Genomic DNA, 25,654 nt, shown 5'->3' on the forward strand with positions numbered 1-25,654 from the left:
AAGCACGATACACTTCACTGGCCCCAGAATATGTAGATGATGTGGGTTTAGGCCTGGTATGATCGCTCCTGCACAAGTACACTCACACACAATAGCCCAACTTCGATGTGTGGGATACTTGACACAATCGTTCCAGTTTAAAAATTAGCACAGCCACCTTAAGTCAGGACTGGCCCAATGTGACGGAGCCCTAAAAAACTGCCGTTAGTTGCATGCCCAAGGTGAAATCTCAACATCTCTCGCAATAAACATTGAGATATTGTTTCAGTGTGGACAATGTATAGCTAGTATATTTGGATTTAAAATGATCCATCCACATTCTAATTACATTTATTTTCAAAATGTATAAGCTTTCAATAAATACAATAATTAGTATTAGATGGTGATGCCTACAGAAATATTCAAAGATGCAAGAGAGCCACTATGATGCATTTTGTATATTAAAAATGCTAAAATCAATCCACTTGTGAGTTACAAGTGAGTATCCAATCACGGGTTGAAAGTTTTGAGAGTAGGAAGTGCTTTGCAAGTCAACTGAGTCATCTGATAACTACTCAGTTTTTCACCCACGATGGCCGAAGGAGAGCAAGACGTTGATTAGGTTGCAGAGATATACTTGCAAGGCTATTTTGAAGAAGGATATTACAAGAGAATCTAGATTTAGTGAGATGATGTCGGCTGACCCCCGGGCGAGTTCACCTGTTCCAGCCGATTAAAAGGGTTTGTCCGCATCTTCAAAACAAAATAAACCAACTATGAGTGGCAAGCATTGCTTACGGCTTTCCGTGGGTTCTGCAAATTGTGAGTTAAAATCAGAATCAGACATATTTTATTTCTTTATTTTTTATATGTTTAAATTGCTGATTTATTGACTTTGAGATGCACCACAAAACAACCCATTTTGTACACTATTGAGGTGGCTCAATGCTCAGTAGGATGCAGGTGTTTTTCAGTTTATTTCTTCAGTCATGGTCATGTGGTGACATAAATTAAAAGGTATTAGGAGAGGTATTTATGTTATGAATGCAATTGTGCATTGTCAATGAACCTACTAATAATATCAGTAGCAAGTTATATTCATCTTAATGTTGGGCTGAAATTAGCGAGGAAATGCTTGATGGGAATATTAACAAAAAAAGTAAAATGTGTTTTGGGAGTAGGAATGTAATGATTACAGGTATAAATGATAAACCAGGGTAATTCCTTTATGCATATCAAACCTACAGGCAGTGTGCTCTCTTAACACAGCGGTAGATGTTAAGATCCATACACGTATGGGTCTGGAAAAGGAAGCGTGAACCACTTGACATCACATAAACCAGATCTAAAGCACAACCCCTGTTTTGCCCTATGTTATTAAGAAACACTCTAAAACCTTTACAAATAAAAACAAAAGAACAACAACATATTTAATCACTTAGTCAGAAAACAATAATGTTTCTTCTGGCAAGTAGATTATATTGTCATTAAATTTTTTTTAGGGAGGGCATGGGACGAGAAAGAATGTCACTTGGGGCTTCAGGTAGGGGTCAGCAGTCTCTCAGTCTGAGGCATACGGGGGAGGAAGCTGGCTGACAGAATGTATGAGGATTCCCACAAAAGTATGTCGGTCAATCTGGGACGTCACAAATGGCCTGCTGTTTGAAAAAAAAAAAACTGCATGCGAGCTCACATCCAAATGCTTGAGCTTTATGATTTGACGTTTTGGCAATGTTTAACCCGAGTATCCAACATTGTAACAACATTTATAAGTTGGAAAAGAGGAGAATCATCATAGATCCCCTTCAAGTCAGTGAAGTAAAATGTGCAGTACCCAGCACGGTATCCAGCTTTTTACTAGTCTATAGCAGGGGTCGGCAACCCGCGGCTCCGGAGCCGCATGCGGCTCTCTGATCACACTAATGTGGCCCAGCTGCATGATTTCCAACCCCGCTGATTATCCCGAGAGATTTCTGGAGTTTAATGCCTCTCTCAGAAATCCCCCAGGGCCAACAGACTCCGGTTTTCACCTAGTCGATAATATAGAGGGCCTGCCCTGGTGCAAAGCTTTTACAGTCCTCTGAAACTTGTCATCGCGCCAGCTTTTATACAATACTCTCTGCGTGCCGGCAGGTCACATGTAGTATGCAGCCTCTGTTGATACATGACAGTGACCGCAAGGCATACTTAATCAACAACCATACAGGTTACAAACAACTTTAACACTCTCAGTAATATGCGCCACACTGTGAATCCACACCAAACAAGAATGACAAACACATTTTGGGAGAACATCCGCATTGTAACACAACATAAACACAACAGAACAAATACCCAGAATCCCATGCATCTCTAACTATTACAGGCCTCGATAGCACGAAACCCGCCCACCTCAACCGACGCACGGAGGGGGCGGGGGCGGGGGGATTTGGTGCTAGCGGGGGTGTATAATATAGCCCGGAAGAGTTAGGGATGCATGGGATTCTGGGTATGTGTTCTGTTGTGTTACAGTGAGGATGTTCTCCAGAAATGTGTTTGTCATTCTTGTTTGGTGTGGGTTCACAGTGTGGCGCATATTAGTAAGAGTGTTAAAGTTGTTTATATCACAACTCTCAGTGTAACCTGTATGGCTGTTGAACAAGTATGCGTTGCAGTCGTCTAAGTGTGTCTATGTGAGCTACATACGACTCGTGTCTGGACTGTGCTAGATATCTGTACATGTTGTAGAGGGCAGTAAAGGCAGTGCCTTCATAGCACCCCCGTATTAATGTTTACGGGCGAAAATCAGCAGACATTCGTGAGAATAGTTGCTCTGAAATCCGGGAGTCTCCTGGAAAGTTTGGGAGGGTTGGCAAGTGTGATGCTGTTAAACGGCATTAATTTAAAACTCGCGGGCCACACTGACATTCAATTTTCATATTAAGGTGCTGGCCGTGAGTCTTAGACCCCTGGTTAATACATAGCACAAAGCAAGACAAATAAATAAACTCTGTATGCAGTGTTATTTCATTTTAAGTTTCAAAAGAGTTTAGTGCCTCCCATTGGTTTCTTGATTTTGTGAAACGGGTCAAAAGGGCTCTTTGGGTGGTGAAGGTAGCCGACCCCTGGTCTATAGCAATCGACGAAACACTAAATGTATAAAACCTAGGTATTTCTTCAACTGACTATATAATTCATTATTTAATTGATTAGAGGCAGATTTGTTTGTCATTTTGACCAGTAATGGTAGCTTTTAAAATAACACAAAGACAGCTTGCAATCTGCATAATCCCAGAAACAGGCAAGCATGCAGAAAGTGTGGCAAAACAAGTAAACTGGTTGGGGTTGGGCAGGGTGTGAGATTGGGCATAGCGGGCAGGGCCAGGGGCTAACCATGGAGGTACTCTAGGGGGTCTTGGCCGGAGATAAGCCAGTTTCGGAAGAGGCGGAGGTGGTAGGAGCACTGGTGGAGATGGTGGGTAAGCGCACCGTCCAAAGAAAGGTGGTAGTACAGACTGGGTTCTGTCGAGAAACGCCTCAACAACTCGGCCACTTGGTGCTCCTCCAGTGGCTCTGAGGAAGAAGAGAGCGAGGAAGGACAGAACAGGAGGAGGAACAGTACAAAAGACATGGAATGATAGCTGGTGAGCCTAAAAGATGGGCTAGAAAGAAAAACTGAAGTAGGGAAAATAAGTGAATTATGTTCGCAGAGATTGTATCAAGAGTAGAAGCTGCTTCCTGATATTGTTAACAGCAATAGACGAATAGAAACCAACTATCTACTTTTTTTCAGCCCTTAAAATTCTGCAGAATGGTTCTTCTTACAGTTTCGAGGCAAACATCGATATCACAAATGACTCCTCCGCAATTGATCAAGGATCAATTTAAATTCTAGGGGACTGCAGCCGTGACATGCTTTCTAATGAGAAGCAAAATAGGAGAAAGCAGTACACTCCACATTTACAAGTACAGTGGAAACTTGAGTCTCTTAAGTCATAAAATTTGTCATATCATCTCAGTTTTAGAGCAAACATATGCCTATAAAATTGTACAAAAAGTTTGAACAGCTCCCATACCTTATTTATTTAGCAAGCATCCAAGGATTAAAGAAGCATGTGTATTTTGCTTAGTCTTTAGCTTCTTTAAATAGCTTTTTGGATGACTGATTCCAAAAGACAAGCACCCTCGGTGCCCTTGGGACTGGATGCTATGAGCTGCTGCAGATATTTTGTTGTATGTCTTGCATGTTAACACTGAAATGCTTTTTTTTAAGCTTAATTTGCACTGTTTATGAAGTCACTGTACACATGTTTATTGCTGTGTAAGACAGTTATGTCACTGTGGTCGTTTTACACTGACGATAATGATGAAGTTACCAATACTGCATTTTTTGCTTGTCCTCAAAGTTGGGGCAAAGAGCTTTTAGATTTACAGCAAAAACCCTAGTTTCACACATAAAAACGGGTTCTGGGCAATTGGAAAGTTAAAGGGTTAAAAGAGCATCAAGTTGGTTTAAATTGTATTTTACTTTTGAAATTAACAGATGTCAGCAGAATGTAATTTGTCACTCACCTTAATATGGGATATGTAAACTCTCCCCACTAGGGCAACATACAACCATATTCATACAGTAAATGAATTATTAGGAAGGTGTTTCAATATTCAACATCTTACTAAGGGAATCAACAAAAGAAGCAGCCGAGCTAATGAATATGCATGCCATACACTTACAAACCTTGACAACAAGCCTCCTATTCGAAACATTTGTGGATAAATACTTCACAAATAGGGACAGCTATTGAAATACTGTAGAACCTGAAAGACTGTACCCTTAAAATATATTGCATTACCCAAAAGAAAAAATGGAATGCAAAAAACAAAAATACACCACCAAAGAAAGTCTGTATAGAAACAAATGAGTCAGTCACTTTATAAACAATACTTTAGCAAAAGGTACACATTTTAGCCTTATCTCATTGAAAGGGTCACAATTTAATGGCGTCTGATGTTTTCCGGCATCAACAACAATAATCTCCATTCAAGAGCCATTTTGCAAGTAGAGGACAAACGCTTTTATGCACTAAAAAAACCTAACCCAGAATGGATTAAGAAATGTTTATACCTTTTATCCGGAGAGTAAACGCTAATATTAGTAAAAATCTGTTATGAAAAATATTGCAAGTTTAGGTAGTAACCATGTACACATTCAGACATTTAAATTACATACTTACATACTGTACATATGTTGAATAGACAAACATAATGAATGCAATATAGACTCATAAACAAAATATTAAGACCATGGGAAAAGCGTGAGGAACTGCACATCTCAGCAGCAAGTGCCCACGTTTGTGCAGTTCAATAATCTTGCCATGCATTTTCAAAGGCAAAAAGCAGCGTTTCTTTGTACTTTGTAATATTTTCAGCCAGTTATTTGAGGTTTTGTCATGCAGTGTATCTAGTAGGGTTCTCACTTTTAGCTCGAAGTAGGGCTGGGCGATATTGGCTTTTATTAATATCGCGATATTTTTATGCCATATTGCGATATACGATATATATTACGATATTTTGCCTTGGCCTTAAATGAACACTTGATGCATTTAATCACAGCAGTATGATGATTCTATGTGTCTACATTAAAACATTCTTCTTCATACTGCATTAATATATGCTACTTTTAAACTTTCATGCAGAGAGGGAAATCACAACTAAGTCAATTGACCAAAACTGTATTCATTAAATACTTTTCATTCTCTCACGGGTTACTTTTTAAATGAAAGAACAAATGAATAGTGTTGCTACCTTTTTTTAGTAACACTTCTGCGGCATACTTTGCATTGATTGATTGATACTTTTGGTAGAAGATTGCACAGTACAGTACATATTCCGTACAATTGACCACTAAATTGTGACACCCGAATAAGTTTTTCAACTTGTTTAAGTCAATTGACGAAAACCATGCCACCACGTTAATCAATTCATGGTACAAATATATACTATCAGCATAATACAGTCATCACACAGATTAATCATCATAGTATATCCATTGAACAGCAAATTGCGGTTGTCTGCTGAATATCTTTCCACTTGAAGCCAAACCACCGCCAGATGATGGACCCCCTGCTCTTTATGTTGAGGCATTTATTGTTCTTCCTCCATTTGTGACAAGTTTTACACCATTTCTCTCTCTCTAATCGGCGAGAACTATGACGCGAGTGTATGTGACGTATGTAAGAAGGCGGGCTTGTTTTCCGTATCTGTTAGAATGAGAGACGAGGAGGAGTGAGTAACGCCTGTTGTGTAAAGCCTGTAGCTAAATGCAACTCGACCTGCCTCAGCTAACGTTAGCTCTCGGCGAGAGCGTGTGACGCTACATGCGCGACAGTATGTGACGTATGTAAGAAGGCGAGCTTATTTTACGTCTCTCTGAGAAGGACAGACGAGAAGGAGTGAGACACGCCAGTAATGTAATGCATGCAGCTTACAGCAACGGTGTGAGAACATATAATCGAATATTACAATATAGTCACTTTCTATATCGCACAGAGACAAACCTGCGATATATCGTATATATCGCCCAGCCCTAGCTCGAAGCCTAATCTCACCATGGGCACTTGTTGCAATCTTTTTTTTGCCAAATTGAAAAAAAATGCAATTAGCAAGAAATAGTGTTATCAATGCACTGTATTGAAACCTTGTTGAAATTAATTAGCCTGCTTTGAAAAGCATCCAACTTGGAAGCAATTTTGAAGGATATAAAAAAACTAGATGCTTTGGACAGAAAGCGAGAGGCAAATGCACCTTCTACACCAAGCATGAAACTAAATGTAAATATTAAAGTTTCCACTATTTGGCTAATTTTGGTTTGCAGGCCCCACTTTGGGCCCACATGGTCCAGGCATTGCACATACACCACCTGTGATATTCTCAGTGGAGCACCACCTGTGATATTCTCAGTGGAGCACCACCTGGCAGCAGCGCTCTCGCTCGTCCTCTAATGACTACAGTATACACAGAGGAGAATAAACTATCATGTGGGCATACTTCAAATGATCAGACAAAGATCCTCAGACAGCAATCTGCAAAAAGTGCAATGTGGAAATAATAATCTTCACGTCAGGTTTCCTCGCCTTAAATCCAAACATTCCCATTGACATTCTCCTTTTGTCACACCACCGCACAGAGAAGGAAAGGGGTTTCTTAATTCTGGAATTCGGAAAATAATTTTCATTTCGGTGCATTCCTAGATTACAAACATTCACTTTGCTTTTTTCTTTGTGGTTTAGAATAATAGAATATGTTTTGTGATGGTGACTATTTTTTATTTTAGAATATTTATTCTATTATGTATTTATTTTCTCAGACCTGCTGACCTTAAAAAAAAATACTTAGTACGTGCCTCTGTATATTAAAACAGGCAAAGGGGCCATTGTGATTTTTCTTTACATCAAGCGTTCCCTCACCACTTTGCGGTTCAACTTCAACAATCTGAATGATTTGTGTATTTTAGAGTCTCATTGAGTACTATTGATTACATTGAAATTTGAGTACCTACTTCAGTGTTTAAGTTACTATTACGTAGGTTTTAGAGTGTACAATATGAAGTGTTTTAAGAGCATTGAAAATGTTAAGTCCGTGTGAAACTTGTGTGGAGGGCTTATAAAGGTTTCAAATTCATATAAAATCAAATAAATTGTGTTACTATCTTGCGGGAATTCCAGGGGTGGGGTCCTGGGACGTAACCCCCGGCGATAATGTATGTGTATTTTGTTCTTCTTTACCTGCACCATCTAGTTTTATTAGTTTCACATATTTTTCCTGTACAGTTGTACTTCAACTTACAAGTAGTTATTTCTTATCTAAAATTTACGTTTTTCTTTTTAAAAGGCATGGTACATGTTTAAATTGTAGTGTTTTGGGAGGAGGAAAGCACAGATTAAATGTATTTGAATTAATTGCAATGGGTGGCGCTGTTTTATAAAACAAGTGTTCTGAGTTGCAAACTCGGTCATAGAACCAATTAAGAACGTAAGTTGAGGTACCCCTATATTCTAACTTTCATCAAAAACTAAAAAAATAAAATAAAAAATATATATATATATATATATATATATATATATAAAAATATATATATATATATATATTAGATAGTACTTTATTGATTCCGTCAGGAGAGTATTTATATATATATATATATATATATATATATATATATATATATATATATATATATATATATATATATATATATATATACACACACACACACACAATAACAGAATAAAGGGCTTGCAATGGATTATGGTAGACCTCAGAGGTTCCACTATATACTTTTTTTTTTTTTTTTTTCAAGCAATCAATATCATGAGGACTAAACACATACCAAAACACATTCCTGTACACATGCTTGCCTGAGGGAGAAGGTGCTATTACAAACAACAGTGACAGTTGATGATTGGAGCGTCACAACATGCTGAGCAAATGTACGTCTGGACATCTTTTATGGAGGGCGGTGAGACACAACTTATCTAAAGAACTTTCAACTTGTTCATTAAATTGTTTATCATGGAATTTCCATACTAATATTGGGTAACATTAACCGGTATTAATAATAAATCGCGGCAAAATGATTAATAACTACAAGTCAATGAACTTACAAATCAGTGATGTTGGTCATTCCCTGGAGAAGCTAGCGCTAGCTAACTTAAATCAAACATGAATACAAAACACATTGTCTTTCCCCATTTCAAACGTCATACCCTGAACTAAACTTGGATTAACACATTGCTTTCGTAGCAACTGTCAATTGTGCACATTGAACTACCAGGCTGAGAGAGAGACAGGAAGACAATCTGTATGGGGCGAAGTTGCCAAGAATCTTAGACCCTTCCTCTGGGTGGTGGTTAGCGCCTTGCATGGCAGCTCCCCCCATCAGAGTATGAATGTGTGTGTGAATGGGTAAATGTGGAATTAGTGTCAAAGCGCTTTGAGTACCTTGAAGGTAGAAAAGCGCTATACAAGTACAACCCATTTATCATTCCTCTCATCTAAGAAAAAATATCAATACAGTTTTCATCTATTTAAATGTTACTGCTCATGAGTAGACATGATTCTGGAAAATGTAATGTGTCTTCTGCCATAGAATATAAATATTGTGTGTATGTATTTAAAAAAAAGATTTTAATGTGTGTATAAGTAGTTTTTGGCAATCATGTCCTTTTTACTGGGTTACAGCCGGGAATCTTTAGTTACAGTTTTCTGCAATTTTCACATCTCCTGAGAAATCCTAGCACATTCATCTGGGGCAAACCTCTCGAGCACCACAAGATCTGACTTGGAACCATCCAAAATGAACGTAAGATGCTTGGAAAAGTTGCGTTAAAATTGCATTGCTCTCTTTAACAGCATTTGGGAAATACTTCATGAAAAATGTTATTTTAATGGGGGATAAATAGTTCTGTCCTCAAGTGTATAATTGTTTGCATTTGTGAATTGATCCAACCACTTTCGGCAAACAACTGTTGAGATTCTTGAAAGGCAATGCATTTTTACAGCAGTTAATGTGATTTCTGCTAAATGAAAGTAGCAAGAATACTGAATAAACCATGAATTACAAAACCAAAATAATATGTTAATGGTTTCCTACAAACATTCCGCCACACCCTACCTCAATATACCTCAATATTGATTAAGGATGTAACGATAAACTGTATTAATGATAGCCGCAGTAAAACTTCTGATGGATAGTATTACTATTTTTAATTAAAATGATCAAAAACATGTAATTGAAGGCCACACTAGCTCGCTACCTAGCTTGAAAGATAACAAAGATAACATAAATACATGAAAACCGTATTGATAATTTTTCTTAGATGAGAGGAAGGGTCTAAGATTCTTGGTAACTTCGCCCAATACACAGTGTCATTATGAAAATTTCACATCACCGTAATTGGGACCAAAACTATCCAATTATCACAGGATTGTTGAAGGTCCTCATACAGTAACATACATACACAAACTGAACTCTTTAAACCATGATTTATTTAAAAACAATATATAATAAATTCTAAACACGGTATGTTTCTTGGCAGAAAAAAACCATTAAATATTGTTCCAGATTTTTGAGAGCCATGTTTTTGAGTGCTAAAATGTTTATTTTTTTTTACATTTTAATTAGTAAAAGTTATATAATGTTTTATGAACAATAAAAGGGTAGATTGAGTGTTTACTTTGCTTTACGTCCGGTTCATGTGACATCACGCGAGTTCACTTTCTGTTGTAAACAGCTTTGTCGTTGTTAACAAAGTTGTAAAAAAAAAAACAAAATAATAAAACAACATAAGTAGTATAGAAATTATAGATTGATCACTCTTCTAAGAGAGCACATCCTGTATGTTCATTGTGAACAAAATAATATATCTTATTAGCTTGGAAAGTAATGTGTTTATACAAGTTTAGCTTATGGTATGTTTGTTAATGTGGAAAGACGTTAATGTATCATGAGTTTATGTTTTTTCAAGCTAGGTAGCGAGCTAGTGTGGCCTTCAATTACATGTTTTTGATCATTATAATTAAAAATAGTAATACTATCCATCAGAAGTTTTTACTGCGGCTATCATTAATACAGTTTATCGTTACATCCCTAATATTGATTGACACAAATCTAATAATTGGTAGGAACCCTGGTTAGAAAGAATGTCTGTTAGGAAAGTGATAACAACATGAGTATTAAATAATCAAGAAAAAGGAAGAACGACGGCAGAAACCTGGAATGCTGGAGGGCCATGTGGGGGATAAAAAAGAGGAAAAAATAAACAAAAAAAACAAACATTTGAAGACATGCAAGACAAAGTGAGGTGAAGTGATAATATACTTGAAAGAGGCAGACGTACCATTAGTCGGATGCTTTGCAAATGACACAGAAAATCGCTTTACTGCCGGCATAGACAACAATTCTGAGGAAACAAAAATGTACTAGTGTTACTATATGCCACAGTAATTATTTTAACTAACATATTTTATAATACCCTATTTTTTGTGTCAGTGCTGATATGGATATTTTATGGTCAATTGAGTTTCTTCGTATACTGTACACATCCTGCTTCATTACTCTATTGTGAAAAAAAGCTTAGCTAAGCTAAGGATATATACTGACTGGATTTCAAGTGGGACTGTGTGTGCAGATCGTCAGTCATCCAGGTCATGGTAAACTGTAGCAGTTTAATTGGGGCAACTGAATCCTGCTTGGTTGAATGTTTCACCTTTTCATTCATTAAGCTTCTTGTTGTAATTTTTTAAGTCTCCTATTTATGTGTCAGGTGGGTTTGTACCCGGAGTGTGGTCACAATAGCGTTGCTGGCTGGCAAAAACACAACAAGAGGTCGTTCACTAGCTGGTGGCAAAACAGCGTGTTGGTAGCCTTTTTTCTTTATGGAATGAGAAAATATTTGGGAGGAGGATGTCAGCCCATTGTTGTAAGCTGACGATGAAGGAGTGGCGCAAACCTCCAACTACATTTTGAGAGCGATTATCTATTTTGATGAAGATCCTCTTCCCCATCGGGAATGTGGATATCATGGTCCTTAAAAAGAGGCCACACATAGGTGGATTTATTATTTTACAACTGAGGAAGTATTTTAGATGAAAAGTGAAAGGTTTTCAACCAACAAGAAGAGTCATATTGCCTTGTTTCAACCTTTGCAGAATAAATTTGGACTCTTCTATGATTAATTGATTATATATATATATATATACACACATTTATATACACATTTGTATATATACACACACATATGTATATATATATATATATTTATATATATATATATATATATATATATATATATACACACATATACATATTCACACACACACACACATATATATATATATATATACATATATATATACACACACATACATACATATATATATATACATATATTCACACATATATATACACACACACATATATACGCACACATATATACATAAATATATATACACACATATATGTATATATATATATACACATACGTACATATATACAGTGTATATATATATATGTACACACACACACATGTACACACACACATATATATATATATATATATATATATACACAAAATATATTATATACTGTACTTTATTTTTTTAAATCACACCAAACACAAATTGGATCAAGAGATATTTGTCTGCATTATTCTAAACAAATGACTTTCCAAGATGGATGACAAACATGTTCAACAGTTATGAGGATGGTAGCGGTGAAGCGACAGCATTTATATGATGCAAAACTGACACCTACTGGACAATATTACAACAGACTACTGCCAAGCATGCAGAGATTTTTGGACGCATCAATGCGCCCTTAGCTCTAACTTAACCAATTGAGGATGATCATTTGACCTGTATGCCCAGGCTGCAGAAAAAGTGAAAATAATATTCACATTATGATGGTGCCAATGTAAATACTACTGAATAGATCACATTTTAATATCTTAAGGCTGCATTAATCCAAATATGAGCCTCAAGCTAGACATGTATACATACAGTCATCATGGGAATGAATGTCATTAATAATGGGACTTTAATACTTTCTCTAAACGTTCCCCCCAGGTGTAATACGAGGCACAACTTAGTGTTTTCAAAACAAGAATGGGGTGCACACGTTTACAATATTTTTTATTTCTCTCTCATTTGCAGCTTGTATACTTTAAGTTCGTATGTACACATACATACACCACCAGGAGGGTTGCCAACTCCCTAAAAAATAAACAAGGCATAATTGCTTGGCAGGGCTGGTTAACCCAGTTAATTGTGTGAATCATTTTTTTTATACTATTTGACTCAGCTCGTATGTATACATGAATGCATTGGAAACAAATTGGAAACAAAACAAAAAAAAAAAAATTAAACATTTATGACGAGAATGTAACGTTTTTTAGAGTAAATGTCTTCATGTTCTTTCTTAAATTGTTCCTGCTTAACCAACAAAACAAAAAACTAAAACCTCTGTCCAACTCAATATTATGTTAGAGGGACTTTTATACATCTGGACATACTGAGACACACAAATAGTGTGTGAGGACAGGACATAATTTAATGACAAAACAAGCAAGCATAATTACTGTTGAATTTACCTTTGGATATAATAGTCACCTGTAGTATTCCCCTTAGACAAAAACAAGCTCTGAACTAACCCAATTACTCCTTATAAAAGATACAAACAAAATAAAAAGCCACTGCAGTAAAGAAGTAATATTTCAAGTTTAAGCACCAGAAGCTAAGAAGATAACTCCAGGTACTGTAGATAGGTTCCCCCTAGGTCCAGCAAAACGATAGCCAAGGCAAAGGTAATAATATAAATTCAAGATTCCGAAAGTCTTTGTCAACTCACTATTTGTCCAAGTCAAAAGAGAGCTCTATTTTCTGACAGAAAAGTCAAATAACAATGAGTTTATTTGGTGCGCAATCAAACTTGCTGGCATCGATTAGCTTAGTCTGTGATGAGCTGTTGAAAAGCTAGTGTAATCTTTTAAAGGATTTCATTGACATTTTACAGACTATTTTTGATTCACATTGTGGACACAAGGGGTGAGGCACAGACAGGCCAAACAGTGTGTGGCTTTGGAGGTTGCAGAGGTAAAAACATGGACATGGGGGGAGATTGGAGATGCCATGGAGAACGAGTTCTGGTTGGCTTCAAAGCAATTCTGGACCACCATTGGCTGCATCAGGAGGGGGAAGCAGTGTACTGTCAACACCCTGTATGGTAGCGACGTTGTGCTACTGACTTCAGCTGAGGATGTTGTTGATCGGTGAAAGGAATAGTTCGAAGACCTCCTCAATCCCATCTACAGGTCTTCCAATGAAGAAGCAGTGCCAAGGACTCTGCCGTTGGCTCTCCTATTTCTGGGCCTGAGTTTGCCGGGGTAGTTACAATTCTCCTTGGTGGATGAGATTTGCCCAGAGTTACTTAAGGCTCTGGATGCTGTCTTGGTTGACAAGACTCTGCAACATTGCAAGGACATAAAGGAAGGAGAGGGGAGGTAGGTTTCGTCTGCATTGGCAGACTGGGGACCACCCCAGTTCTTCTATTTAAAAACTGGAACCAGAGGGTGGGTTCAAACTATCGCGGGATCACACTCCTTAGCATACAACATGAGGTCTATTCAGGTGTACTGGAGAGAAGGCTACGCCGGACAGTCGGACCTCGGATGGGATTTTCCTCAACCAGTCTACGCGTTTTGTGGACTTGGAGAAGGCATTCGACCGTATCCATCGGGAAGTGTCCTGTGGAGAGTGCTTAGTGGGGTTTGAGTGTAATTTCCGGGTTGGGGACGAGATCTTGCCCCTTGTGAAGGAGTTTAAGTACTTTGGGGTCTTCTTCACGAGGAAGGGAAAAGAGAGTATGTCTACCGGTGGCCTGGAAACACCTTGGGATCACTCAAGAAGAGCCAGACAAAGAAGCTGGAGAGAGGCAAGTCTGGGCTTCTCTGCTTAGGCTGCTACCCTCGGGGAGAAGATAGATAGATATACAGTCATGGCCCTAAAATATTGGCACATCTGCATTTCTGTCAGATAATGCACCACTTCTCCCAGTGTTGAAAGTACAAACACTTTGTTATTCATATGTTTATTTCTTTTATTTGCATTAAAACACAAAAAAAAAAGAAAAAAAGCCAAATCTGATATTTTACACAGGACTTCAAAAATGGACTGAACAAAATTATTGGCACCCTCAAATTAGTATTTGGTAGCACACCCTTTGGAAAAAATAACTGAAATGAATGGCATCCTTTAACCATCAATGAGTTTCTTACACCTTGCTACTGGAATTTTGGACCACTCTTCTTTTGCAAAGTGCTTCAGGTCTCTCAGATTTGAAGTGTGCCTTTGCCCACTGCTGTTTTTAGATCTCTCCATATATGTTCTATAGGAATTAGATCTGGACTCATTGATAGCCACTTAAGAACACTCCAGCGCTTTGTCTGAAGCCATCTTTGTGTGCTTTGGTCATTGTCCTGCTGAAAGACCCATGACCTCTGACGGAGACCCAGCTTTCGGACACTGAACCCTACATTATGCCCCAAAATTCTTTGTTAGTCCTCAGAATTCATGATGTCATGCACAAAGTTAAGGCATACGGTACCAGAAGCAGCAAAGCAACCCCAAAACATCAGTGAACCTCCACCGTGCCTGTTCATTTCTCTGAAGGCCTCCTTTGGTTTTCTGTAAACAGTGTGATGATGTGCTTTACCAAAAACCTCCACTTTAGTCGCATCCGTCCACAGGACATTTTCCAAACTGCATTTTGGCTTCCTCAGGTAAGTCTTTGAAAACTCCAGTCTTGCTTTTCTTTGTCTCTGTGTCAACAGCAGGGTCCTCCTGGGTCTCCTACCATAGCATCCCTTTTCATTGAGATGGTGACGGATAGTGCAAGCTCACACTGTTGTACCAGAAAGTGGATTTAGGTTCTTTATCCCAATTCTAACAATCCTTCGTTGCAGTCTCTCATAAATTTTTCTCTTCCGTCTACGTCCAGGGAGTTTAGCAATAGTGCCATGGGCTTTAAACTTCTTGATGACAATGCACACAGTAGACAAAATAACTTAATTTAGATCTCTGGAGATGGACTTGTAGCCTTGTGTGTCCATGCTTTTCCACAATCTTGGTTCTCAAATCTTTTGTGAGTTCTTTGCTCCTCTTTCTTTTCTCCATGCTCAGTGTGGTACACACAACACAAAGGTTGAGTCAACTTTTCTCCATTTTAACTGGCTTCAAGTGTGATTGCTGTATTGCCAGCACCTGTTACTTGCTAAAGGTGAGTTTGATTACAAATCAAAGGAGCATCACATGCTTAGAATAAAAATGTTTCTAAGAATTTTGACGAGGTACCAATAATTTTGTACAGTGCATTTTTGGAGTTCTGTGTAAATATCAGATTTGGCTTTTTGTTGTTGTTGTGTTCCAATGCCAACAAAATAAAAAAACATGTGAATACCGAAGCATTTGTAATTTCAACACATTTTTTCGGAAGAAGTAGTGCATTAACTGACAGAAATGCAGGGGTACCAATAATTTGGTCAGGACTGTATAAAGTTGATGCATATATTATGATCGGTATGTTAAAAAAATAATCTAGTTTTCATGTGGAAGTAACATTTATAAAATATTTGTGACAGCGTTTAGAGGGCTGGTACGAGTAATTGGTCAAGCGACACAGAAGTGTCGATGCATTATAAAACACTTGTGTTGACCAAAAAAACCAAAAAACAAATAAAAAACCCGACCAATACAGTTACTGCGTCATTTGACTGTAAAGCACTAAACTGTTTATCAGAAGGCTCTTCTTTAGTCTCACAAGGAACAGTTCGTACTAAAAGAAGTCCTAGGAGTAGCGTTTGACAGCAATTTATGTCATCATAAACCTCAAATCACAATGAAACAAAGTAAACGTTCTAAGGTGTGGGATCCTTGTGCTTTTATGGCACTATATAAGGTAAATGTCTATGCACATACATTTTACTTATGTGACTCCAAACATCTAAAAAACACACAGTGTATCTGGCTGTGGTCAATAACTGAAGTTGAGGGAATTTAAAGATTTGATGAACCTGCTTGAACAGTCATGTTAAGACAATGCATTTAATGTACAATGCAGACAATATTTAAATGACATTTATGCCTTTTGATTTTATCAAATAAAATCAAACTTTATTCATAAAGCTGTTTTCATACATAAAATAAATGCAATGTGCTTTACCAACTTGAAAACAATACCCCGATGACCCAGATCCTCCATTTATCGCACGCACGCACGGACGCACACACAAACACAAACACAAACACAAACACACACACACACACACACACACACACACACACACACAGCTATATGAACAATTGAATGCATGGCTGAGTACAGAGGAGACATGTGAGTAAGAACTAGCACAGGAGCCATCTGCACCAGCAGGTCTTCAGACCATGGCCACCGGGACCCTGAAAACAAAGCGCCCCCACAGCACGGCTGATAACCCCGAATGCAGATGGCTCCCTCTGAGGCTTTTTTAGGCTCTTAAGGACATGAACCAGAAATATGCAGGGGAGAAAGAATGCCAAGAAGGCTGTTCAGAAAGCTGTAGCGGTTGTGTAATTGCATGTGGACATCAGTACATATAGAAGCATAGTGTACCTCGCCATGACTTGCCATTACACTGATGCCCACTAGAAACTATGCACATTCGTTTTCTACATTTAAAACACCTTATGGTCTACATACAATGAAATGGTGGTTCTTTGATAAAAATGTGCTAAGATTTTATTTAAGAAACATCTTTTCAAGACACTTTTTGGCTCCCTTTTAAAAACAGCTCATTTTGAGAAGAGGAGTTGTTAAATGCAAATGAACCTCTGCTCAACATGCCTCCTCATGCCGAGAGTTTTTTTTGGGTAGTTTTTTAACTTTCTTGCTTTTACTGTGCATTATGGACATCGGTGACCGACAACACAACACAATATCCCAGATGATACAACAAAAATCAACGGGCGTAAAACGTCTTTGCTTACGCAATTTACGTGACTTGAGAGTATAGACACGGGTTTTTTTGTTTTGTTTTGTTTTTTAATGAATTTATTAATCAATCCAACAAAACAATACACATTAATACCATAACAATGCAATCCAATTCCAAAAACACACCCGACCCAGCAACATTCAGAATAGGAATAAACACAGCAATTGGGGACACACAAACATGACACGGTACAATCTAAAAGTAGTGAAACAAATATGAATATTATCAATATTGGTAACAATTTCAAAATAGCAGTGATAAAAAATCCCTCATTGATATTATCATTAAAAACGTTAATACAAAAAATAAAATAAAAAAAGAACAATAGTGTCACAGTGGCTTACACTTGCATCGCATCTCATAAGCTTGACAACACACTGTGTCCAATATTTTACACAAAGATAAAATAAGTCATTTTGGTTCATTTAATACTTAAAACTAATTTAAATAATGGATCCCATATTCCAATATATGACTCATTATTATCTAAACTAAATGCAGTTTTTTCTACTGATATCATCTCCATAGCTTGTGTATACCAGTCAGTATGAGTTGGACTATCAAAATCTATCAATTTTTTAAATATTACTACGCTTTTTGTTATTATGCATATTGAAAGAAATGCATTTTTACTCTTCGATGACACGTTGCTAAATTGATGGCGATCCCCAAGAATACAAGTTTGCAATGTCTTTGGGATGTTTATATTAAGGAATGTGATTGCTTCTTTTGTTGTTTTCCACCAAAACTCTTTTATTCTCTGACATTCCCACAATAAATGAACAAGAGTTACCTCAGCTGCCCGACACTTCGTACATAACTTGCTATCTACTACACCAATTTTAAACAGCTGAGAAGATGTAAAATACAATCTATTCAATGTCTTAAATTGAGACAGCTTATCTTTAATGTTTCTAAAGGGCTTATTGGCATTTTTCCAAATTTCATTCGATGATATGTCTCTTTCATCTAAAATGTTTAAGTCCATCATCCATTTCCGAACACATGCATCATTTGCATTTCTAGTGTGGTGTTCATTTATTATTCCATAAAATAGTTTAATTAATTTCTTAAATGTATCTTGATTAAAAAGTGCATCTTCCAGTTCATGGCTTTTTAAAAACATACTTTCAGAGGATATGCATTTATTTACAGCGTGTTTAAAAGAGATGAAATTTAAAAATATATATTTCTGGGTACATTATATTGATCAACTAAATCAGTGGTTCTCAACCTTTTTTCCCTGAGAAAATGTTTTTTTAATTCAAGTACCCCCTAATCAAAGCAAAGCATTTTTGGTTGAAAAAAAGAGATAAAGAAGTATAATACAGCACTCTGCGATGAAGTGGCGACTTGTCCAGGGTGTACGCCGCCTTCCGCTCGATTGTAGCTGAGATAGGCGCCAGCGCCCCCCGCGACCCCAAAAGGGAATAAGCGGTAGGAAATGGATTGGATGGATGGAAATACAGCACTATGTCATCAGTTTCTGAATTATTAAATTGTAGAACAGTGCAACATATTGCTCATTTGTAGTGGTCTTTCTTGAACTATTTGGAAAAAAATATATAAAAATAACTAAAAACTTGTTGAAGAATAAACAAGTGATTCATTTATAAATAAATATTTCTACACATAGAAGTAATCATTAACTTAAAGTGCCCTCTTTGGGGATTATAATAGAGATCCATTTGGAATCATGAACTTAGTTCTAAAAATTTCTTCACAAAAAAAGGAATCTTTAACATCAATATTTATGGAGCATGTCCACAAAAAAATCTAGCTGTCAACACTGAATATTGCATTGTTGCATTTCTTTTCACAGTTTATGAACTTACATTCATATTTTGTTGACTATTATTCAATAAATATATTTATAAAGGATTTTTGAATTGTTTCTATTTTCAGAATATTAAAAAAAACACGAGCACACACATTAGCTTTGGGTGTTGTGTTGATTTGGATAGTTAGTGTTAGCTATCGCTGTATATTCTACTATAACAACAACATGAATGAATTGTTCGTTGCTTTTCTTGGACTGTTTTTGTATGTGTGCACGAGCTCCCTGCGTGTATGTGTGGACGAGACAGGGCGAGTAAAATAAAAACAACCCTTTTATTCGAGCTCGCAAAATATTTTATTACAGTACATAAACTTAAGAAATTCTGAAAAACAAATAAAACCACTAACTGTAACATACAGTAGGCTAGCCAATTGTGTTTATTATATTTTTTGCTTTGAAAAAATATAACTGTGAGTAAGTTTCAAACGGCCCCTGTAAGTCTATAAAAAACAGTACTTTTATTTTTTCTGGTTTTGTGTCAATATTTTGATCACAATAATGTCATTAATTTAGCGGTATTAAATAACTTGAGTCATGTTCTGCGCAACTTTATTATAATTTTCTAGGGCAGCAAAAACCAGTGCATCTCAATGAATTAGAATATAATATATAAGTTTGGATTTCAGAAGTTACATTTCAATTATTTTTTTTATTTAGACCTTGAACAAGTAGTTTTTAAACATTTATTAAAATTTAATAAACAACTTAATTTTAAGTTTTATTTGCAAAATAAAGACGTATCTTGAAATAGTTCATTCTAAAGTGAATTTACAGAATTTAAGAGTTTTACTTTTTAGAATTATCTTTAAAATACAATCGAATTTATTAACATGCTTAAATATATTAAGCAATGTACATGCATACAAATATAATACTATAACGAGAAAAGGTATCGGTAGATGAAGATGCCGTGATCACTAAAATACATTCTGAACCCTTCAGAACAACTTAAAAAACAAATTTATATAAGGAATGTATTTGATTTATTTTGACCCTTTGTTTGTAAATTAGAGAAAAATGTATTTGACCTTCCCAAATCTTGTTTTTTTTAAAAAATCATCAAAAATGTGTATTTGGTAAATAATTTCGCCGTCGAAAAAGAACAGTTAAAAAAAAAACAATGGGCCCAAAATCAGTTTGACATTCATTCCCATGTGAGTGTACGTAAACTTCTGATTGCATCTGTAAATCTGTGTGCGTCTACAAAGCAACTACACATTTAATCTAAGTACCAATATTAAACCCAGAATGAAAAGCAGAAAGTCGTTGCATCTATGAATGTGAAATGAAAAAAATGAATTATGATAGAGGCAGTTAATGAAAAATAAAGATGAAATGGTTTTTTTTCCCATACATGCAAGCCCAAAAAGTCCTAACAGACGTTCTTGAGGAAAAAAACAATGCTACCACTACTACTGCATGCAAACATAGACAGATATGATCTAAGAGGTTTAACAGTCACTGCAGTAGTGTTGCAGTTACAAAATGGCCTACATAAAACAATGTTGTGTACTTGATAACCAGAAATATTACAATCTATAGTCTAGTAGTGCTGTGACTTAACTGTACACCTGAATATTAAACTCAAAGTAGCAGTTGTTTCACGTTAGTCAGCTTTATTGTTGTGATTCTATTTATTGCTGCTGTCCAATCAAAAACATGCACCCTTGTTTTTTGTCGACAAAATAAATAAAATACCGTATTTTTCGACTATAAGTTGCATTTTTTTTCATAGTTTGGCCGGGGGTGCGACATATACTCCGGAGCGACTTATGTGTGAAATTATTAACACAGTACCGTAAAATATCAAATAATTATATTTATCTCATTCGCGGAGGAGATGAAGAAAATGTAAGCAAACGTCACACACACGTCAGTAAATGTCACACACACGTCAGCAAACGTCACACACACGTCAACCAATAAGAATTCGGCAGGGGAGGGTCATGGCAGAAGTGCATTGTGGGTCATGGAATGCTAACTGCTATATGCTATATGCTACTGCCGTAGCTATTAAAATAGATCATTTCATCGTTGGCGGTAATTTATAAAAACTGGGAAGGGCTGAACAAAAATGGCACCGAAAAGGAAATCATGTACTGCAGATTACAAGCTGGACGTAGTGAAATATGTAGCAGAAAACGACAAGAGGAAGCGGCGCATACCTTTGGAGTTGGCAGAGTTGTTTAGAAGCAACATCAAGGAAGAAGACTTCATCGGATTTATCGATTAGGAGTGACAGATTGTTTGGTAAACGCATACCATGTTCTATATGTTGTAGTTATTTGAAGGAGTATTACCAGAATATGTTACGTTAACATACCAGGCACGTTCTTCGGTGGTTATTCATGCGTCATATAACGTACACTTATTCAGCCTGTTGTCCACTACTCTTTAGTTATTTTAAATTGCCTTTCAAATGTTTATTCTTGGTGTTGGATTTTATCAAAAAAATTTCCCCCAAAAATGCGACTTATACCCCAGTGCGACATATATGTTTTTCCCCTTCTTAAAATGCATTTTCGGGCGGTGCGACATATACTCCGGAGCGACTTATAATTACAAAAATACGGTATGTTCTTGTAATTACCGGTACATGGTTTTCATTGGACAGGAACCCTCCAGGATTTCATGTTGTTGCCAATTTCCGCAAATTGCCATGAATTATTTGTAAATTGTCATTTTCGCTAATCCAAATTGTTTTGGAATAGCACTACAATGTGCACGTCAACTCTCAAACCAATCTAGTCTCCCTACATTGGCCTTGTCTCATTCCGACAAAGGGACATGTGATGATAATCTCACACAGTCTATCATTTACCAGCACACATCATCGCTGTGGATCGCTCTTAACTGTTCCCCAGGGTTCTGAACGAAAGTAGGGGTAAACTACAGGTATATGCGATGTGTTGAAACATAATTAAACATTTAAAACTGACAAATACTTTTCAACCATAAAACAAACACAAAGAAGGTCTGCAACTTGTGCACAACACATCAGACAAGAAAGGAATCTTTGGTGGCGTTTGCTTTACAAACTATGCTTGCCTTGGGTGAATTGGTCCCAAGTGTAAAAAAAATAAAACAGCAGATGGAAAATGGAACAAACCTCGTTCGTGAGGACCATTAACAAGATTACATGTGGCCCTGTAAAGTACACAGAAATCATAAGGCATATAAAAAATAATACCGTTTTCTTCCCCGGCTTCTGTCTGAAACAAAGTTTAAGATACATGTTTACCAACTGACTTACTGAGATGGGAATGCTCCCTTGTGTTACATACACTCATTAAATAGTAAAGGCTCATAAATAAACACATAATAGCGTTACTAGAAAAAAAAATAATGACAATGCGACTTAAAAAAAAAAGATACAGCAAAATCCAGCATTTTAGGCCATAACAATCACAAACAAATCCCATGAAATCCTGGAGGGACCCAAAAGTAATCCACATTTTGTTTTTGCAGCTTTAAGTGGGCCTTAGGTTGCATGTATATGAACTACTGAAATGAAACATGCTGATCGCGAAGTGGTGTGGAGGAAAAAAAATGATGGGAGGTGGGGTGGAGTAGAGTGAATATGCAATTTAATAAACAGAGACTAAAATGACTGTCTAAAATATGGATTTATGGTCATAGATGGTGTTATCATGACGCACGTTTCATTTCTGTTGAGGTGTTTGAAGATGGCAAGGACTAATCTTATGAAATTTAATGTACAGTGCATCTGGAACGTGTTCTCAGTGCTTCACTTTTTTTAATTTTTGTTTTTATGTTACAGCCTTATTCAAAAATGGAATAAATATTTTGTCCTTAAAAGTCTACAAAGAACACTCTATAATGACACTGGGATTTTTTGAATGAAATTTTTGCAAATGTATTAAAAATAAAAAACTAAGAAATCACATGCATGTAAGTATTTACAGCCTTTGCTCAATATTGTGATGATGCGCCTTTGGCAGCAATTACAGCCTCAAGTCTTTTTGAATACGATGCTACACCTATCTTTGGGCAATTTCGCTCAGTCCTCTTTGCAGAACCTCTCAATCTCTAATAGGTTGGATGGGAAGCGTCAGTGCACAGCCATTTTTAGATCTCTTTAGAGATATTCAATTGGATTCAAGTCTGGGCTCTAGCTTAGCCACTCAAGGTCATTTACAGAGATGTCCCGAAGCCATTCCTTTGATATCTTGTATGTGTTATTACTATCGTGGTTCCGGAGCACTCTGGAGCAAGTTTTTATCTATGATGTCTCTGTAAATTGGTGCATTAATCTTTCCCTCTATCCTGACGAGTCTCCCAGTTCATGTCACTGAAAAAAATCCTCACAGCATTGATGCTGCCACCACCATGCTTCACTGTAGGGATGGTATTTGCCTGGCGATGAACGGTGCCTGGTTTCCTTCAAACATTATGCCTGGTATTCACGCCAAATAATTCAATATTTGTCTCATTGGACCAAAGCATTTTGTTTCTCATGGTCTGAGAGTCTTTCAGGTCTATTTTGGAAAACGTTTACAAAGGAATGGCTTTTGTTTGGTGCCAATCTATCATACAGGCCTGATTGGTGGGTTGCTGCAGAGATAGTTGTCCTTCTGTAAGGTTCTCCTCTCTCCACAGACGAAATCCTGCAGTTCTGACAGGGTAACTATTAGGTTCTTGGCAATTTGCCCATCTCCACAATTGCTCAGTTTAGGCGGCCTGCCAGCTCGAGGAAGAGTCCTTGTGGTTCCAAACTTCTTCCATTTAGGGATGATGAGGGCCATCGTGCTTATTGGGACCTTTAAGGCGGGGGATTTTATTTGTACCCTTCCCTAGATTTGTGCCTCGAGACAATCCTCTCTTTCAGAGGTCTACAGACAATTCCTTTGACTTCATGCTTGGTTTGTGTTCTGCCATACACTGTCAAATGTGGGACTTTGTATCTAGGCAGGTGTACCTTTCAAAATCATGTTTAACCAACTGAATAATCACATGTGGCCTTTTTCTTAATTTTGATAAATTAGCAAAAATCTCTAAATAAAACTTTCACATTGTCATTATGGGCTATTGTGCGTAGAATTTTAAAGGGCAAAAATGTATGTATTGCATTTTGGAATAAGGCTGTAACAGTGAAGCGCTGTAATTACTTTCTGGATGCACTGTGTATGTCAGTATTCTATATGTTTACATCTCCACACATCCTTATTCTTTGTGTTGTGTTTAGTATTCAAGGAGATGTCATCCGTTTTATCTGCTGTGCGGCGTCTTAAACACATACCGTCTTTGTAGGACAGACTGCTGGTGGAGAATTTTTTGCGGTGCGCGCGTGCGTAGTCCTGCAGGTTAGGTGCGCTAGAGGACCCACCTAGGACAGTGGTGCTGAACAGCCCGGCACATTGAGAGCCTGCGAGGGGGGCGGGGGGTTAGTTACCACTACATACCATGCTGTTGTTACTCAAATAACTATCCAAAGAGCGACAGAAAGAGAGACAAGAGACAGATAGAAAATAGAAAAAGATCAAACATGCAGACAGGCTCGAAGGAACCCATGCAACTTGTAAAAGCGTTTTTTCTCCATGTCCTCGCTTCTTGCAAGAGGTGGAGACCACCACAATTGAGTGTTACAGTAAGAAGACACAGCCTCAAAAATTAAGAAACATTTAAGTAACTACCTAATGATGACAGCTGAAAATTATTGCAAAACTGCAGATTTACAAATATTTGCTTATCAATACATAATTAGACCTGTCTGGTAGTTTGTCTGGCATCACCATAAGTCACCACCAAGGATGAATGTACACCACCATTCTATTATAATCTCTAATCTCTAATGAACAAAAGGCAGGTTTTTTTATGTTTTAAGGTCTCTACTTCTGCAAAACATTGAGAAAAAACACTCCAAAGCTTAATTTAACTTTATAATTTGGACCCCTTCTCCAGGGGCCCAGGCTTAGACTGATTGTTTTTCTTACCCCCGAACGTTTACCTGTTTCTCACCTTTTTTGTAAGGGGCGCCGGAAGTTGGCAGACCCGTCACCGATCCTGTTCTGTCTCCCTGTAATGTTTGTCTGATCTTGAATGGGATTGTGCTGAAAATCTTAATTTCCCCTCAGGGATTAATAAAGTATTTCTGATCCTGATTCTGATTCTGATAAACCCTGGGCTTGAGAAGCTTGCTAGAAAGATATCAAATATCGATAACAATGTTCTCTTTCATCTACAAGGTCTCCATCACGGGTGTCCAAATGTTTTCCACCCCAAGCTGCATACTGAAAATGTTTAAATATATTTCAAT

At 37.1% G+C, this 25,654-nt stretch overlaps 1 protein-coding gene across 16 annotated transcripts in view; it reads right to left on the reverse strand.

The window, feature by feature from the left end:
• ppip5k1a (diphosphoinositol pentakisphosphate kinase 1a) overlaps positions 1–25,654 on the reverse strand; it is a 114,172-nt gene that overhangs the window by 19,945 nt on the left and 68,573 nt on the right. For 5 of the 16 annotated variants that reach the window (XM_061887322.1, XM_061887321.1, XM_061887320.1 and 2 more), the window contains 2 exons: positions 24,638–24,763; positions 3,352–3,531 (listed from right to left, as the gene is read on the reverse strand). The exons of 2 other annotated variants lie outside the window; for them this stretch is intronic. In XM_061887322.1, coding sequence (XP_061743306.1) covers positions 3,352–3,531; positions 24,638–24,763 — 306 coding nt within the window. Of the gene's footprint in view, positions 1–3,351; positions 3,532–10,850; positions 10,914–24,637; positions 24,764–25,654 lie in introns of all 16 variants that reach the window. 9 more of the 16 variants (XM_061887328.1, XM_061887327.1, XM_061887325.1 and 6 more) reach the window with 5 other exon arrangements.

This window comes from Nerophis ophidion, linkage group LG25 (genome assembly GCF_033978795.1).
Source record: "Nerophis ophidion isolate RoL-2023_Sa linkage group LG25, RoL_Noph_v1.0, whole genome shotgun sequence".
NCBI classification, from domain to species: Eukaryota; Metazoa; Chordata; class Actinopteri; order Syngnathiformes; family Syngnathidae; genus Nerophis; species Nerophis ophidion.